Source organism: Mus pahari, chromosome 8 (genome assembly GCF_900095145.1).
Source record: "Mus pahari chromosome 8, PAHARI_EIJ_v1.1, whole genome shotgun sequence".
Lineage (NCBI taxonomy): Eukaryota > Metazoa > Chordata > Mammalia > Rodentia > Muridae > Mus > Mus pahari.
The window spans coordinates 66430130-66448863 of NC_034597.1; the positions used below are offsets into that span (position 1 = coordinate 66430130).

An 18734-nucleotide genomic window follows, 5' to 3' on the forward strand; every position below is an offset into this window, starting at 1 on the left:
ACACACACACACACACACACACACACACACACACACACACACACACACACACACACACACACAATGGAGGTTCAGTGGAGGAAAACGCTTGCCATGCAAGTATGAAGAGCTGAGTTTAAACCCAGACCCCGAGAAAAACTAGAGAAAAGCTGTCTATGTCTATAATCCTAACTATCCTAAGCAAGATGGGAGGAGAATCCCCAGAAGCTCAAGGGCCAGCTAACCTGGTGTACACAGTGTGAACGGTGAAAAGAAACTCTTTACAATACAGAAAGCAAGGACAAACATCTGAGGTGGTCCTCTGTGCCCCACATATGACCCAAGGTATTTAAATCCACACATACATGTGTGCATGTACACATGTATATATATACACACACACACACACACACTCCAAGTCAGGTGGGCACAGTTGCCTGCCTGTAATTTCAGCCCTCAGGAAGCACAGACAGGAGGCACCAGGGGCAAGCCATTTGGCTATTCTAGCCCAATTGGTAAGCTCAGGTTCAGTGCATCAGTAAACAAAGCAGGGCAACAGAAAGACCCAGCACCAATCTCTGGTCTTTATTTATCTGTATGTACACAAATGTACCCGATACATGTAAATACACATCTGTGTGCACTTGACACACATATAAGGCAAGTTAAATCTATAAATAAAATAGACTTAGAAAAGAAATTCTGTTTTTATATGCAGGAATACTATGTTGTAATAAAGGGGGCATAAAAGGCATTGTAATACAGGACAGGCTGAGTATTTGTGGTCAAATACTTGGGGACAGAAGTGTTCACAGAAGTGAACTTTTATAGATTTGAAATATTTGTGTAGGCTCTACCAGTTAAGCATCCCTAGTTCAAAAATCTACAAGGCAAAAACCTTCAAAACCCACTCTGGATTTCAGATTTAAACTTTTATGAACACTCAAGCTGTGGTTTGAATTAGGCCCTGATTAAAGGATATTATCTAGCTTTAGGAGCTATATTTGAAATTATAGAGTTTAGCACATCATTAAATCTGATTCATGTTCTCTTAAGCTAACCTTTAATAATTTTTGTCCTCTCTTTTTCAAAAATTGTACTTACCAATGTATGAATGTTTTGTCTGTACTGAGGTATGTGTAACACATTCACACAGTGCCCTTGGAAGACCAAAGAGGGCACTGGATTCTCTGTTATTAGGGTTAAAGCTAGTTACTATCCATCATGTGGGTGCTGGGAATCGAACCTGGCTCTTCTGGAAGAGCAGAGGGCTCTGTCTGCCAAGCCATCTCGCTAGCCCAAAAGAACTCTTTTCTTTACTGTAACAGCAATTGAGTTCTTTATGATTTTCAAGATACTATTAAGAGTTTTTCCACCAGTGCAGTAGTGGTGCACAACTGTAATCCCAGCACTGGGGAGGCAGAAACAGGCAAATCTCAGAGGAAAGTCCAGGGCAGCCAAGGCTATATAGAGAAACCCTGTCTCAAAAAAAAAGTGCTTCCAACTCCAGGGATTAGACCTCTTTTCCTTCAAGAGCCCAGATTCTTGGCTGCCATGAGGCAAGCTCTCTGCCTCACCTTGTCCCAAAGAGCAGAGTTAGCCAACCACAGACTGAAAACCCGTGTAACTATGAGCAAAAAGAACCCTCTTCCTTCTTAAACAACCAGGGAACCAAACACCCAAACAAGCAACAAAACCCATTCCTTTACATCTAGAACCCTTCTTCGCAGGACTTGGTAGCACCTGCCTTTAATCCCAGCAGATTCCCAAGTTCTAGGGTTTGAGGACAACTAGAGCTATGAAGAGAAACCCTTCCTGAAAACAAAAGATATGACCCCTTCCTCAGAGCATTGGTGGTTTTTATGGGGGCTGGTTCACAGCACCTGCTGGAGTGCCCCAACAACATGCTGGACTCCCCAGGAGCCTGCTTTAGCTGTGGTGTGTGGCAGTGTGGTGGTGCACAGCTCTTACTAATTTAGTATTCAGCAGCCACCTTACCTTTCTTCAGCATCTCCCTCTTTCATTCCCTTTCCCCAAACATTCTGTCTTTATTTCCTGACACATGAAAGGAGCATCTCAGAATTGCTTAAAAATGACATCAATTCCAAAGTCATCATTATGTAATGTATCGCTAAGGAAACAAAATGCTGGCATTAATTTTTGGCAAGCCAATGACTAAGACAATTTTAGAAATGTTAAATGTAAAAAAAAAAAAAGTGAGACTTCTCCATCCCTAGTCTACTACCCACAAACTTTATGAAGGTTTTCAAAATCACACCATTCATTCATTCATTCATTCATTCATTCATTCATTCATTCATTCAGAGATTAGACATGGTTATTAATATGTTACCTACTCTCCCTCCAAACAGTAAAGTTCTACTTTGCCACAGAACCACAAAAATGAGTTTTGTACAATGTTATAATTCTAGAGCTGATGTGAGAGCTGACAGATGCTTTGCTAATCTAGGTAAAATAAAAGTTTCGGGGCTGGTGAGATGGCTCAGTGAGTAAGAGCACTCGACTGCTCTTCTGAAGGTCCGGAGTTCAAATCCCAGCAACCACATGGTGGCTCATAACCATCCGTAACAAGATCTGACACCCTCTTCTGGAGTGTCTGAAAACAGCTACAGTGTACTTACATATAATAATAAATAAATAAATCTTTAAAAAAAAAAGTTTCAAGTGGCCACAATTAAAAACCAACACAGGGCTGGCCAGATGCCCCAGCAGGTAAAGGTGCTGGCCACTAAGCTTGATGAGCTAAGTTTAATTTGCAGGATCACAGGACGGAAGAAGAGAACAGAGTCCCACAATTGTCCTGTTTATTTATTTGGTTTGTGGTATGTGTAGGTCACAGCTTGTATGCCCACACACATCACATACCAAAGAAATAAAGAAGTAAAGAAATAAAGACAGAAAGTTAGATAAATACAAATTAGAACAAAACAAATTCTTGACTAAACAATAATTTTAAAGTCTAACTTCTTATAAAACTTATAAAGTCTAACTACTTATAAAATATAAGTGTTACTGAAAATGTCATCTACAAAGTCTACAAAGCAGGAATGAAGAGTTCCAGTTGTAAAGACTGTCTCTGTAGCAAAACAGCAAGACTGTGGAGTGGAATTTTACCTGAACTTCTCAGCCCGTCTATCATTTTTATTTGCTTTTCTGATAGAACACTCTTGTTTTCTGTACCCTTAAATAGATAAAAAAAAAAAAAAAAAAAAAAAAAACTGCCACTGTAGCCACAGGCCTCAGCTTCTATGGAGAGGCAGCAACAGAGGCATGAATGGCACATTCATTCACTTGCTTCTCTGGCCAGAGATTGTGCCCAGTGAGTTCCAGGAAGATTCAGGTCCTATGCAGTGTGAGTGATGCTGTGGTCAGTTAGCTGACACTGTACTTGTGTCAGTACTAGTCTGTCCAGAGGAAACAGCCAATGCTATTTTGTATTTCAAACACAACTAAACTTGACATGCAAACAGAACTAGACTCACATGAAAATTTTTTTATTCAGTGGTGTTTTATTTTTTTAATAAACAAAAAGGCTAACAAAATATGCATAGGGAGTATCAAGCAGTATGAATGCTGCTCACAGCCAATGCTTTAACGGGGGACTATGAAGAAACAAGTCACACGGCAAATGAGAAACTCAGCTTGTAAAAGCAGTGAAGTCAAAGCACAGATCAATACACTGGAAACAGAGTGGGAGTCGAGGTCAGAGAGGAACCGACGATCAAGCACAGATTGACAGCCCTAGTTGTTTTCACTTTTCTTTCTAAAGTCACGGAACTCGCCATTTCAAAGGAGAGAGCAATACAAGCAAATGTGAAAACAAGCGAAAGTTCTGACAGGGATACAGAATGTGAAGACAAGGTGTCTTTCTGTTAATGGAAGCTCCTAAAACCACCGCTGTTCCCTGAAATGCAGTGTTGGGACCTCACAGAAGAGGGATCTGCTGAGTCTGGGGACATTAGTCTCTTCCTGTAGCTGTCAATCAGGAGGGAGTGTCTCTCATAGTACAACATACAGAGCCTGCATATATTTTAATTGTGTTCTGTCCAATCACTTCCCATTAAGAGTTGGTAGAAAAGATGGAAATTCCTTCCATTATTAGATTTGAATAAATTCTGCCTTTTACAGACAGTAGATGAGCATTACCTACCTCATAATGGGAAGTATTCCCACAAGTTGGTTAGGCATTGGATTGGGCCTAACTATAGGAAACGCTCAAATGAGGGACTGATTTAAATTCTCAAAGCTGCTGAGGGGCTCTTTTTGTAAGGTTCGTGATTATGGTGTTTAAGAGGTTATCTATGTTGTTTTCCTTTTTTTTTTCTTTAAATTTATTTTGAAATGGGACATTACTATGTAGCCTAGGATAGCCTTGAACTCAGGATCTTCTGGCCTCAACTTCTGGAAGCTGCAGATAAGTGCATGCAAATATTACCATATCAAGTGTGTTCCAACTCTTACAAAAAACTAAGGGTATAAGGAAATCAGGGCTTCTGCTTTTTACAATGATGCCTTCCTGACTACAAAGTTAGATGAGATACTCTTTAGTTGGTGGTCAAAGTCAATCTTTGATGCATGGCTTAGGCTTTTGTGATAGAATTGCTGGACTGCATAATTCTACTTTGTACATGTAGTGAGGCAGAGAAACAAAGTCAAATAAACAGGAACTATCTCTGATATTGTCACTAGCACTATTACATAGGTTTAGAGCTAACTGACTACCTGCAATAAGCATCCATCACAGATAAATAGAACTCCACACAAGCCAAGCTGGCAAGTGGACCACACACACAGCAATAATCAATGGAAGCCTGTAACTCCATGAAGGCAATCATGTGGCTGAAATGGCAGTGATATGGATGAGGTGGCATGTATTAGATGTCAGTTTCCTTTCTTAAGATGCTAGACAGTAGACAAGACACAAAAGGGAAGTCCTGTGGATTCACATCCCTTTTAGTAAGGTACCATGAGAAGGCTTCAGTCACATGACCAGTGGCAGCCATAGCTGGCAAGCAAATCATGCACGACACATATACAGAAGCAAAGCACACGGTAGTGAAGTTGAGAGTGAGGAAGTCTCAGACTGTATCGCTGTAAGCCTATAAACTAGGTTAGGTGTCTCACACCTGGAATCCTAACACTGAAGAGGCTGAAGAAGGGAAATTATCAAGACTCTGAGGACAGGCTAGGCTACAGTGAGATCCCATGTCAACAAATAAATAAAACAAAATAACACAATACAACAGGCAAGACTGAAGAAACAGATTATCAGTGGTGCTGAAATTCTGAAGATAGTAAACCTGCCTGTTCTACCTGCTCACCCCCCCCCCAGTGGAAGTTTATTCTAATGAAACAACAACATTAGGGCTGTCCCATGAAGGCATCTACAGACAGATCAAGGAAGCTGAGTTATGCCAGAAAATCTATCCCTAAAATACAATCATATTGCATCGGTCCTATTAGTTCACAAGGAGAAGACTGTTCATATCTATGAACTATTATGCTCTTGCTGATGTCAATCACTTGTAACAAAAACTCCATGATTTCCGAACTGGTACCTTCCACCCAACTAACTATTCAGTTCTTAAAATAAGTCACACCCATAGTAAAACTTCATTCTAACACACACACACACACACACACACACACACACACACACACACACACACACCCTCCATCAGAATGTAAGAGCACATTCTTCTTAAATGCTAAAGGGCTGAGAGGGAGGCATTGGTTTATGGTTCTATCAAAGCAAGTTGCAAAACCCAGGTAAAACACTAAAAGCTCTCTGGAATGAAATTTCATCTTTGGTAAAGAAGTTGAATCTCATCTTTTCAAATTATTGTGCCTTAGATTTCTAGCCCAATTTCAATTCATTTTTTGAAAACCTCAGTATTAAATGTTAAATTCATAATCTGCTATAAGAATATATAGTTTAAAAATATCTAATGAAAACTTAATCCTATTTACAGAACATAAAAGTTGGGTGTTTTAAAAAGAGAGCCCATTTTAATACCTTTAACAAGATATACGTAATTTTAAAGTAACATTAACTCAACAGAAATATAAGTCACTTTCATATAAAAGCCAAACCCTTACACCAGAGCTCCTCAGGGTAACTTAGTAGACAGGTTGCTCAAGTAATACACACTGGAAATACACCCAGATTTCTTATCTCTGGGGCTCTGATTCTAGAAGAAGAAGCTCAGAATCCTAAAATGCCCTGGAAGGCAATTTTAAGGATGAAGGGCCAGGGCATGCTACTCTCTGTGAAACAACAAGCAAACCCAAACTTGCCCACAACACTATAACTGAGTAGGCATATAGAATCATCTTTCTCCCTGAATGTACATGGCTACAGTATTCTCTGTAGCAGTGAAGCAGGGTAAAACGAGCTCATGGACTTCCTACAGGAAATCGTAACTAATAAAATGTGAATGAATACTACAAAGCCAGTCTACATGACTTTTCTCAACCCTTTAGTAAAAAATAAGTAAATAAACAACCTTTTATGAAAAGAAGTTATGGAAACAACTTCTCATTTAACAAAGAAACCCAAATCCAAAACACATACAAATTCAACTAAATTCAAATGCAACGTCACAACAGCAAGCCTAAATACTTTTGCCTGGGTCTACAACACTGCAAACACTATACTTTTATAGGAAAAAAAAATCTATATGCTAGCTTCTTTCACCTTACGATTCCTACTATGATTTATTTGAAATAATACCAGTGCAACACATTCTATTTCCAAAAGGTGACAGTGTAACTCAGTATTAGTCTAATGACTTAGCCTAAGCAATTACTTAGACCTTTAGAAATAGACAGAAATTCTTATTTACCTGGGAATTAAAGTGGAGTGGCAGTTTAACTGTTAGAGGAAAGTCAATTTACTCTGAATAAGTCTCATTTACTAAAAAAACAGACATAGAAATCCTTTTGTAACAAATCCCTTCCCTGATACAGTTAAATGCAAATTCTCTTTTCTGTCTTACTCCAGAAAGCTCCTGCAAGCATAGCTGACACGCCACCTACTGCAAAACCCAGCTGCCAGCGCAGGCGGTGCTACCAGCATTTCATTGCATCGCCAGGCTGAGACGGAATAAAGGCGTGCTTGTGTGGTAGTGTTTCCTTTTTAAAAGAAAAAAAAATCTCCAAGCCAAGAAGAACAAGCTGAAATAGCATCTTGAAAATGGAGCGTAAAATAATCAGAAGAGAAAAGGAAAGGGAGTACGAAGGGAGGCACAACAGCGTGGAGGATGCTGAGCAAGGCAAGAACTGCAAATCCACACTGATGACCCTTAACGTTGGAGGGTATTTATATATCACTCAAAAGCAGACACTGACCAAGTACCCAGACACTTTCCTTGAAGGTATCGTAAATGGGAAAATCCTCTGTCCATTTGATGCTGATGGCCATTACTTCATAGACAGGGATGGGCTTCTCTTCAGGCATGTCCTAAACTTCCTACGAAATGGAGAACTTCTACTGCCCGAAGGATTTCGAGAAAATCAACTTCTTGCTCAAGAAGCGGAATTCTTCCAGCTAAAGGGGCTGGCGGAGGAGGTGAAATCCAGGTGGGAAAAAGAACAGCTGACCCCCCGAGAGACTACTTTCTTGGAAATAACAGATAATCATGATCGTTCACAAGGACTGAGAATCTTCTGTAATGCTCCTGATTTCATATCAAAAATAAAATCTCGCATTGTTCTGGTATCCAAAAGCAGGCTGGATGGGTTTCCAGAGGAGTTTTCTGTGTCGTCAAATATCATTCAATTCAAATACTTCATCAAGTCTGAGAATGGCACTCGACTTGTACTAAAGGAAGACAACACCTTTGTCTGCACCTTGGAAACTCTTAAGTTTGAGGCCATAATGATGGCTTTAAAATGTGGGTTTAGACTGCTGACTAGCCTGGACTGCTCCAAAGGGTCAATTGTTCACAGCGATGCACTTCATTTTATCAAGTAATTACCTGTCTCATGAACAAAGGCAACAAGCATGCAGCCAGCAAGCTTCAGAAGCCACAGAATCAAAGGCATCCCAAACAACGTGCCCAGCCAGCTAGTCCAGAGCCCGGCTGCTAATCAAATACTGTGAGCTAACGGTATGTAAATCTATCACTAAAGATGTCCTTCTCTGGGGTGTTCTGCCGTCACATTTCCACCGACAGTGAAGCTGTGATCTTCTAAACTGTAAATAAAGACAATGCTTTTGCTATTTATTTTTTCCCCTTTAAGCTGTCTTTCACTGAGAATGTCTTGGGTACTTCATCTATCATTCACTATAGCAAATGCTAACAGCATATGATTCAAAATCTTTTCTACTTAAGAGCAAAAATCCACGAAGAAGATGAACTGGTTTATAAAAATAAACATGGAAAGCAAAATAAATGTACAGAGCTACCTAAAGCAGGGGTAACAGTGAATCAAAATGGGACTGTAAAACACACTCGAGCTACTGATTTGACTTTTAAAATAGCAGGCACCCAAAGCTTTATTATAGCTCCTGTATTTCATACTAGAATTATGGCTAAATTGATATTTTGCTGAAAATTTCTAGGAAACTGCTTGATAACAGTAAAAAATAAATAAAAGCATTGCTAGCTTCTTTGCTTGTATTAATGATTGCAATAAAAGTTACATGTGTCACTTTAAAAACGAATAGTACCACTTGATGATTGTGCACGGTATTCTGCATTCGTAACTGTCAGGCTATAGCACCTTGCTGGTCAGCAAGGGACAAAAATTAGCCACTGTACTTTCCAGTACAGCCCAGCATGGGTGGCTTGGTCCCAGCTGAGTGCATGGTGTGAGAATGGAAGAGCCTATTTCACAATCACTCTATGCTCACTTTTCAAACTCAAAATGTTAAATGAACATTATTTAACAACACTCTTAGAGAAGAACTTTACTGATCTTTTAAAAATCTATTATGTAATAAAAGTCCTTCAAATTTTCATACTAAAACCTAACAAAGTCACTACCACCAACTACTCAATTTCCTTGTTATGCTACACTAAAAATATCTGTTCTGATGCTAAATCTCAAAGTCACAGAGTTGTGCTGATTTTTTCTATTTCATGCTAACATTTACAGAAATTTTAAACTTTATTTTATGAATGACTGTTTAAGGACTATTCTCCCAGTTAAACTCTAAATGTGAGTGCCCACTTACGTTGCAAAGAGCACCAACATCATTCCTATAGTTTCACCTACATCATTCCTAATGGTTTCTAAGAACAACTTGTCTTAAATTTAAAATAAACAAGCTGGAAGTGGTGATTCATGTTTGAATCCTTCCAGCTGAGGCAGGAGGATTAATATATGCTTGAGGCCAGCAAGGGTTACTATATGAGGCTCTATCTCAAAAAAGGCAAGGCAAAAAACAAAACAAAACAAACTAAACTAAACAAAAATACAGGGAAGCAATCATTGAAACTAACAACTATAATCCAACCTTATTAAATAAACCAAATAACCTGTTGATTATCTTGGCTGAGTTTAAATAGTTAATCATATATTATAACATTTTGGTTACACATAAAATTTAGAATAAGGCTCAATATTTATTATTATTAACTATAACTGACTTTTACTTACAAAATCTAAGGTAATATAAAAGTTGCCTATACAGACTAAAAAATCCTTTTAAAGATACTGTGCAAACAAAGTCCTTCAAAGATTTATACTAAAACAACACTCAATGTCAACTACACCCTTTCTCAGATGTTACATTAAGAAAAAAATGCTCTGCATTATGTACCAAATTTGCTTGAACTCTAAATGGCTTACTCAGGACTTAAAGGAACTATTGAAACAGTTTTTTTTTTTTAAATGTACAATTGCCAGTGGCTGCTATTCAACTGTTTATATGCCTCCCCAGACTGGGGCTGACTTTTTCTTGGCATTTGGATTTGGTAATGAAAAAAAATTGGTAGTGATTAAATGTCAGAGTCAAGTTTTTTCTCTACCAAGATTTCAGTGCAGATAATAAAGATGTACTGACATGATGTGTTACTAGAGATGCAGCTGAACCAGTCTCAGAACTGCAAGAAAGGCTTCCCATGATTTCAAAAGGGAATTTAGTTTTTCATAACAAAATTTATTACTGTTGTTATGAACTACCAAAGGAATCTGATGCATGTTTATGTGGCTCTTTAAATGAATATTCACATCTGGATTTAAGCCCTCAAAGTTTAAGCACCATACTGATCTACAACCATTAGTAGTCGATAGGAAATGCATCTTTGTAAATTAAAAATTAACTGTATTTACAGATTCAAGTGCCTAAATGTGTTGTAGGTATGCGGAAAATGTCTAGTTTTAAATTTTTTAGTCTTCTAAAACATTTACAGGGATCTCTCTAAGATATCTTGATATCTTCCAACAGGCTAAGAGCAAAGCTTCCCTGACAGTTCTGTTTCAATGACTGTGTAGTTTCTTTCTCATAAGTAAATGGTATAAAGAACGCATCAGTGTCTCTTTACCTCTTAAAAAAGGTGGTAAAGGTTGTTTACCACACTTCCAGGATCTGCACATACATTTGCCTGTATTTGGACCTAGCTCATGCAGTGACTCTTGCACCCAACTTTAAAATATGAAAAACAAGTATGTACTTATGGCTTTCTGCTGTATTGTAAAATGTGTCTGTGTAGCATGAAGAATGAATGAAACATAAGTCCTCAAATAATAAAAAGCAGATGACTCTATCCCGGCCTAAAGATGAAAATATCAAATAAGCTTGTTCCAGTGTTTCTCTGAAATCTTAAGTGCTACTATTAAGACACTACTAATAAAAAGGTAACATTCATTAAGTTCTTGTTGTCTGGTTTCGTTTTGAGGCAGGGTCTTACCCTGGGCTAGGCTGGCCTCAAAATCCTGATGACCCTCCTACCTTGAGCTTCCTAGAGCTGGGTTACAGGGATGAGTGACCAGGGCAGCCTTGAGGTGTTTATTGTATGCAAGTATCAAGCTAGATATCTCAATTTAATCCTCAGGCAAAAGGACAGTCCTCATCTTCTTACAGATGACAGAGAAAGAAAGGTTAAGAATCCCTCTCTATTTCCCACACAGTGAGCAGGAAGCCAAGGTCCACAGCCCAGGTTTAGTGGTTCCAGCTGCAGCACTGAATGTTCCTTCGAGTCGGACCACTCAGACCCTCAGTACCTAGCCTAGAACTTGGCACAGAACAGACATTTACATTCATAACTCAACGTGAATACAAAATACCAGATACTGTCTGTCTTACTTATACACTTTCATAATGCAAGTATTCTAAAAAATGAAAAATTGAAATTTTGGAATATCAAATAACTTTTTTAAGGAAATAACATTTTTAATGTCACGTCATTTAAAGAACATGAGGTGAGTCATCCATCTCAGACTAAAGAACACCGAAATTTGTCTATTTATGAATCTACATTTTTTACATATTAGATTCGCTGAAAAGGTTAATCATTTAGAGCCTGCATTAGCTGTATTATGAAAACCTATTTTCCTTATGAGCAAAATATGCTCAAATAAAATTCTCTTGAGTTCTGGAATGAGATTCTATTAACTTCTACAAACTGGCTTAGAGGATGGTAAGTCAATAAATCTTTTCAAACTTTTAACCTCTTCATGAGGAAGTTTAAAGTGTGCGTTGTATGTAAAGCACTTCTATTTCAGCCTTTCAGGAAAAGTGTTAATAACCTTACCCAGTGCAAGGACATTCTCCAAGTCACAAGCGTCAACCATGTGATGTGCAGGGCTGCACCTAAGTTATGCTTCTGACTTAGACATAAACGGAGCACAAATCTTTTAATAAACATACACTTTCTTATGCAATAAAGTGAGTTATTTTAAGACCAAAACATACAAAAAAGACTTCATTTAATTATTAAAAACACATGATTCTCTTCAGACTTTCTAGTTCTATGTAAAAATTTACAACAAAATAAGCTAGCATTTTATTAGCAATTTTAAAATCAGTCAGAACGATACAGAAGATAAAGCAATCTAAAAGCTAAGCCTATTTAATGAGTTATGAGTAAATACCTCACAATACAAGATGTTGACTGAGGTTAAAATTAGTGTCTGAGTCATAATGGTTATTGCTTGTAAGCAGAGATTTAACACAGACCATCCGACAGAGCCTGTAACTCGGTGAATGAGATTTAACACAGACCATCCGACAGAGCCTGTAACTCGGTGAATGTATGTGTACAGCCCCGAAACACACGACTTCTGTAGCTGGCTTCCTAATCATATTCTGTTTAAGCTACTATTAAAATTCATTTGCTTGGTAAACAAACCAAGGGGGAAATGTTAAATAAGCACTTGCTGGGCACAGAGATATATCTAAGATGAAATCTAAATTCACCTGAAATAATTTGTGAAGAAGTGGTAACATTAATCTTTTCTTGACAAAAATACATAATTGGTTAAACTTAACTGTATCCTGAATGCTATTTTAAGTTATCTATATTTAACTAAACTCCTCTATCAAAATAAAATGCCCACAACCTGGATTGAAGATGACCCTGGCAGAGGGCTTGCCTAGCATAAGCAAGTCCCTGCTGGGTTTGATCTCCAGCACTGGCAGCAGGGTGTGTGTGTGTGTGGGGGGGGGCAAGTGTATGTGTGTACAGCTTAGGTATTATATATGTGAAATACTGAATTAGACATTAAAGAACAAAAACAAAATGGGAAGTCTATTAGATACCAAAGAATGGGGCAACTCCACCGTGTATCTTCACAACACCACGACAGGTCTTTTCAACTGTACTAGTTGTACTGGTGCAGGACCCTAATACATCTGGTCACATTGCAAAACAATTCTTAATAATTATCTATAAAGATCTACTTAATTTTTAGAAATTCCTTTTTGAGGCAAGCCTCAACTTTACGTAAGTAATTTTGATTAATATCTTTCAGGATATAAAGCACAAGTTCTTCTACATTAAAGTGTGAGACTGAGCTAGCCTATTAATTTAGTCTTAATTACACCCCATTGATTTTACTTCCTTGTAACAGATGTTCATTAACTTTTTTTAGAATTCTTAAGAAATGCTGAATAAATAATTTTAATCTCAATACTTCCTTGAATTTAAATCTTTCATCATTTAATTTAGTTTTACAGAAATGATTTCACATTTACTTTAGGTATATCATTTAATGAATTTTTAATAATTATGACTGAAGATACTGCCATCTTACATTTTGATAAACCATTTTTTTTTTTACTTTTCCACACATGTAATATATTAAACAAAGTTTTATATTTTTAGTTGATAAAAAATATGGCATATGACATGATGTTTTGAAATATGTGAGCACTGTGGAATGACTAACAACTAATTATAGTATGTACTACCTCATATCTTTTTGTTATGAAAACACTTTAAAGTGTACATTATTAATTAGAGTTAACATGTTTTAAAACTAGGCACGTTAGTAGGGCCAGCTTACCAAACAACAAAAAACCCCAAAACCCCCACAACTATTAGGAACTCATGACCTATGTGTGTCTGTTACAAATCAGCAGAAAACACCACACTGAGATTAGTATAGAAAATTCAGTTATCTTAGCCGGGCGTGGTGGTGCACGCCTTTAATCCCAGCACTCGGGAGGCAGAGGCAGGCAGATTTCTGAGTTCGAGTTGTAGTAAATGATTCAAACAATTAGGCATTTCCTTCCAGTAATGTCAACAAAAACATCAAGAACAAAGAACATAGAGACATTTAGATGTTGTACCTATAAAAATACCAGGACCTTGATAATAAAATCTATACAGGATTTTAAAATTATTATTGCATTTTACTTATTTATTTGTGTGTGTGTGTGTGTGTGTGTGTGTGCTTGCGCGTGCGCGCACGTGCCCGCGTGTGTGATATGAATCAGTACTCTATCGTGTAGGTCCTGGGTTGAACTCAGATCTCATGCTTGGCAGCTGATGTATTTACCCAGTAAGCCAATTTGCTGGCTCCCGGCAGTATTTTGGGTCTTTTTGTTTTTGCTTTTGTCTGCAGCCAACCTTATCCCTAGGTCCCAATACAGAGAGCAGGGCCCATGAGCAGCAGAGCTTGCTGTGGCAGCCATCCGGGCCAGCACCCACCATGAAAGGATGGAAGCTGAATTTGACTCGACTGCAACCAGGTAGTGTTTTTCAAAATGTAGGCAAAGGAGAAGGGGGTTGGGGGCTGGGAGAGGGTAGGGGTAATGGCTGGAATGTGTTTAGGATGTAAGCACGCACTCACCTCCAGGTTAGTGAGTTCTCTTTTAAGTTACTTCTAAATATATACAATCATCTATAAAATAAAACATAAAACTATTGTTTTAAAAGCCTTATTTTAAAGCTGCCCAAAAGATAAGTATCTATACAGAGACCACTAGGAACAAAAAACATCTTGAAATTAGAGAGATTAAGAAATGGAAGACATGAACAAAGACGAGTGAAAGCTGAGATAAGCCCTTATACCCAGGCTCCTTTAGCTTCTAACCACCTTGCTTTTCTTGAATCAGCAAGTCACAATGAAGACTGGACAATGCTGTCATTCTGAAGAGCTCAGGGCTTAGTAGTGTAGTTCACACCAGTTCTATAAAATCTTAGAGAATAAAGCTTGACAAGAGTGCCCACTGGACACACACAAACCTTACCTTACAACAAGGTAGATCACTATGACATTTTGTTGTAAATTGACACATTCCAAAAAAATTCATTTTTTAGGCCCATGTTTTTAAAACATCTACAACAGACACTTATTTGAAATTGTCTTCATTCTTGCCTGTCCAAAATTCTAGCCCACATTACCATGGGCTATTACATATATAGAAGAGTAACATACGGATATAAGGTAATAAGATATGAAAACAAAGGGATTTTTTGTTATTTTGGTTTTTCAAGTTTCTCTTTGTAGCCCTGGATGTCCTAGAACTTGCTGTGTAGACCAGAGTGGCCTTGAACTCAGAGATTGGCCTGCCTATGCCTCCAGAGTATTGGGATTAAAGGTCTGAATCACCACTGCTTGATGAAAATGAGATCTTTTTTAAAGCAGAAGAAAATGCCACTGTGCTAGCCAATTCTACCTTCAGTTTAAAAATGAAGTAACTGAGGCAAGGAGCAAGCCACAGCAAATAACAAGAACTCTAAAGTCAACTCTCGACTTCAATGCACACACCCCCTACCTACATTCTCTCTTTCTCCTTAAAAAGTAGAAAGCTGTTTCTTAGGTCTACTCCATTTTTGAAACAGTATCAGCAAGACAATTAGAAGTAAAACAGTCCACCTAAAATTGTTTTTAAGAGCATTGGAAAAAATAATGTCCATGCATGAGTAGAATACACAGTTAAAGTATGATTATTCATTCAGAGAATCCCCAAAGGGTTCCTTTTTTTTTTTTTTTAAAACTAAGTCTTTTCACTCTGCTCTATTGTCTGATGGTTAGTGTTAATTGTCAACTTGACAGAATCTAAGGTCATTTGGGAGATGGGCTTCTGGCTCTACCTGCAGAGAATTATTTTTATTATATTGAGGTGGGGAGAACTGTCCACTGTGGGTGGCACCACTCGCTAGCCAGGATCCTGGACTGTGCAAATGGAGAAGAAAGGTAATTATAATGCTTTATCCCTCTCTGCTTCTTGATTGTAGATGTGATACTACCAGCTGCTTCAAGCTTTTGTTATCTTCCTCACCACTATGGAGTATGCACAGTGAACTAAAATAGCTAAATAAAATAAACTCTTCTTCCTTTAAAGTGATTTCTTGTTGAGAGTATTTTGCCACACTGATAGGAAAAGAAACTAAGCTACTGTGAATAGGCCAATAAATTTCAAGTTGCCACTATTTGAAAGGAGTAACTCTTCCCTTATTATGACAGCCAGTCAAGGGAAGGAGAGGTGTAAAGAGATCTGATGCCATAGTATATGACTATCACTTTGGGGTTTAATGGCTACATGTGACAAGGATAAGGAGTCTGGCAACTTATCTATCTATTCATTTTCTCTCTTTCTCTCTGAATTAAACAGAAAAAAAAATTATGATTTTTTTTTCAAATCACCTAAAGAAAATACTACGAAAAACTTAACAATTTTTTTTTTTTTTTCCGAGACAGGGTTTTTCTGTATAGCCCTGGCTGTCCTGGAACTCACTTTGTAGACCAGGTTGGCCTTGAACTCAGAAATCTGCCTGCCTCTGCCCCCCGAGTGCTGGGATTAAAGGCGTGTGCCACCATGCCTGGCAATTTAGGCAATTTATATGACAGCTTCCAAGTATAACATGTAGAAATAATAACACAATCCATTTTGAAACAAACAAAACTTGAGAAAAAACAATTATTTTTCATGATCTAATACAGACGAAGTTAGATTATAGCTTATTATTAACAAAAATATACATATTAAAAACTGGATTTTAAAACCAGGAACTAAAGGAAATAAAAACAGTTAAGTAAGAGGAAAGAAAATAGAGCTGTATGGTTTAGTAAGACAGTCAATTGTTCAACAAAGTATCTAAAGTGCACAGACAGCTTGGAAAATAAACATTTATAACAAGCTATAATTCTGCGTGCAGTGCAAAAGAGGTGTGTGTGTGTGTGTGTGTGTGTGTGTGTGTGTGTGTGTGTGTGTGTGTGACTATCTAATATAGGAACAAAGAAGAAACAGGTCTAATGCATAGACTTAAGTGCTCCAGACTGGATGTCAAGTTATAATTTTATGGCTCTTATCAAAGTAATGGAAGCTATAGTAGGCATTCTCTGAAGATAATAGTCAATAATAATAATCCTTTCCAGGGCTGGACAGACAGTTCAGTAGGAATAGCAAGCATTAGAATCCAAGTTCAAATCTCCAGGACTCATGTGTAAAAAGCCACACCTGGCAGCATGCATCTGTAAAGCCAGGGCTGGCAAGGCAGAAACACCCACCCCCCTTTGAACCAGATAGCTCCTGTTTATTGAGAGGATAGCTTTGTCTTCAAAAATTAAGGACAGATATAAGAAAAATACCTAGTGATGACCTTTGGTCTCTACATCCACACATATATTGCTCCACCTCCACATTCACACACACGAACATGCACGTACACAGTTCTACACAGGTATTTACATATCTCTAACTACATATACACTCCCTCCCACCCCCCTCACACACTCAGATAAGAACCCCCTTTGTCTGTGCTTGCATATGGCTGGTCTCAAGAAGTGGAATTAACTTGGTAAGCAGTTAAAGGCACATATCACGAAGTATGAAGACTCAAGTTTGATCCCAAGAGCCCACATGGTGAAAGAACTCAAATCTTGCAAGCTGTCCTTGAGGACACCCCCACCCCCCACACTAAACAAACAAATGTAAAGCAAGGAAAAAATAAGATTGGAGTCTATCCATTTTCCTAAGAAACCCTTGCACAATGAATCTTATCTTGCCTGATTCCTTGCTTCCTAAAGGGCCTGGACTAGAAAAAAAAATCAATTTGGTATGAATTTAGAAAATAATTATTTACTAAACAAAATAATTTAATGAATGCTCCTAGAGCATTTCCCCCATTTTAGTTTTAAAATTTTAAACTTCAGAAAAACACTAAAGATAATATATAAAACACTTATGTGCCCCAAACATGAACTGGACTAAATTTAACACATTCTACTCATGATGCAATTTAGATACAATTTTTCAGGAAGATGACTATCAAGTCAAAGAACAACTGCTGTGTTCAACTCCACGAATTCTTGGGGCACTATGACAATAGGATAATTAGCCACCAAATCCCCCTGAGTTTTAAATAAAAACGGAAGGAGAATTACGATAAATAATCTGTAGCCACAAACAAAAGAAGGGGAAATCAGAAAGGAAGAAGGGGATGTAGGGACCGTTTCCTTCTTGAATTGGACTGGCCCTGTGACTAGAAGTGGCTAATCAACTGCAGCTGAAGAACCCTACCTACCTATGATGCTAAATACAGATGTTGGGCTAGAAACCACAGGTTGAGAGAGGACTGCCCAGTCTGACGGATGCATACACACTTGTGCGAACACTGCATCAGTATTTTAAGCTCCATTTTGGGGTGTTTTCTTACCCAGCAATAAACTGCTAAAACAGTGATGACAACTGGTAATGCTCCCAAGAGCCTCTCTGAAGGAAAGAACTTTGAGGTCAGAGACTGGAATTCTCCAATACTGACTATGAAATAAAATACCTGTGCTGTGAGGAATACAGTAAATCAGCTCGGACACTTAGAAACACAAAATGCACAGCAGATAGCATTTAAACATCACTGGATATGTTTAATATCTGACTAGACACAATTAAAAAGTCATCATCCAGTGAGCTAGAACATGGAAAAATAAATTTTGCAGAGTATACAGCATGGAGGGGAAAGCAAACAAACAAACAAACAAACACCAAAATAGAGATGCAGAAGATATAATCAAACAGCTGAGCATCTGCTCAAAGCATTTGTTCAGTCAGGATTTCAGAGGGAGGAAGAAAGGGATAGAGGAGAGGCAACACTTAAAGGGATATCTGAAAATGTGCTATGATTGAAGAAAACCAGCAATCACTAGATACAAAGTTCAATAAATCCCAGGCAACTGAAAGGAGTAACCTAATCACAAAATATATCCTGAGACTGTAAAATATCAAAGAGAAATCTCAAAAGCCTTCTTTTTTAAAAATGCATCATAGCCGGGGGACGTGGTGGCGCACGCCTTTAATCCCAGCACTCGGGAGGCAGAGGCAGGCAGATTTCTGAGTT

The 18734-nt window shown here is 38.0% G+C and overlaps 2 protein-coding genes and 1 non-coding gene across 3 annotated transcripts in view; 1 reads left to right on the forward strand and 2 right to left on the reverse strand.

Moving 5' to 3' along the window:
* Nucleotides 1-8614, forward strand: part of Kctd4 (potassium channel tetramerization domain containing 4) — a 9498-nt gene extending 884 nt beyond the window's left edge. The window contains exon 2 of the mRNA XM_021203491.1: nucleotides 7004-8614. Within this exon, the coding sequence (XP_021059150.1) occupies nucleotides 7196-7975 (780 nt within the window). The 5' untranslated portion in view covers nucleotides 7004-7195 and the 3' untranslated portion in view covers nucleotides 7976-8614. The remainder of the gene's footprint in view (nucleotides 1-7003) is intronic.
* Gtf2f2 (general transcription factor IIF subunit 2) overlaps nucleotides 1-18734 on the reverse strand; it is a 113423-nt gene that overhangs the window by 61627 nt on the left and 33062 nt on the right. The window lies entirely within an intron of this gene.
* Nucleotides 14005-14138, reverse strand: LOC115064583. Its single transcript, XR_003844421.1, has one exon. It is a non-coding gene; the product is annotated as a small nucleolar RNA SNORA5 (small nucleolar RNA).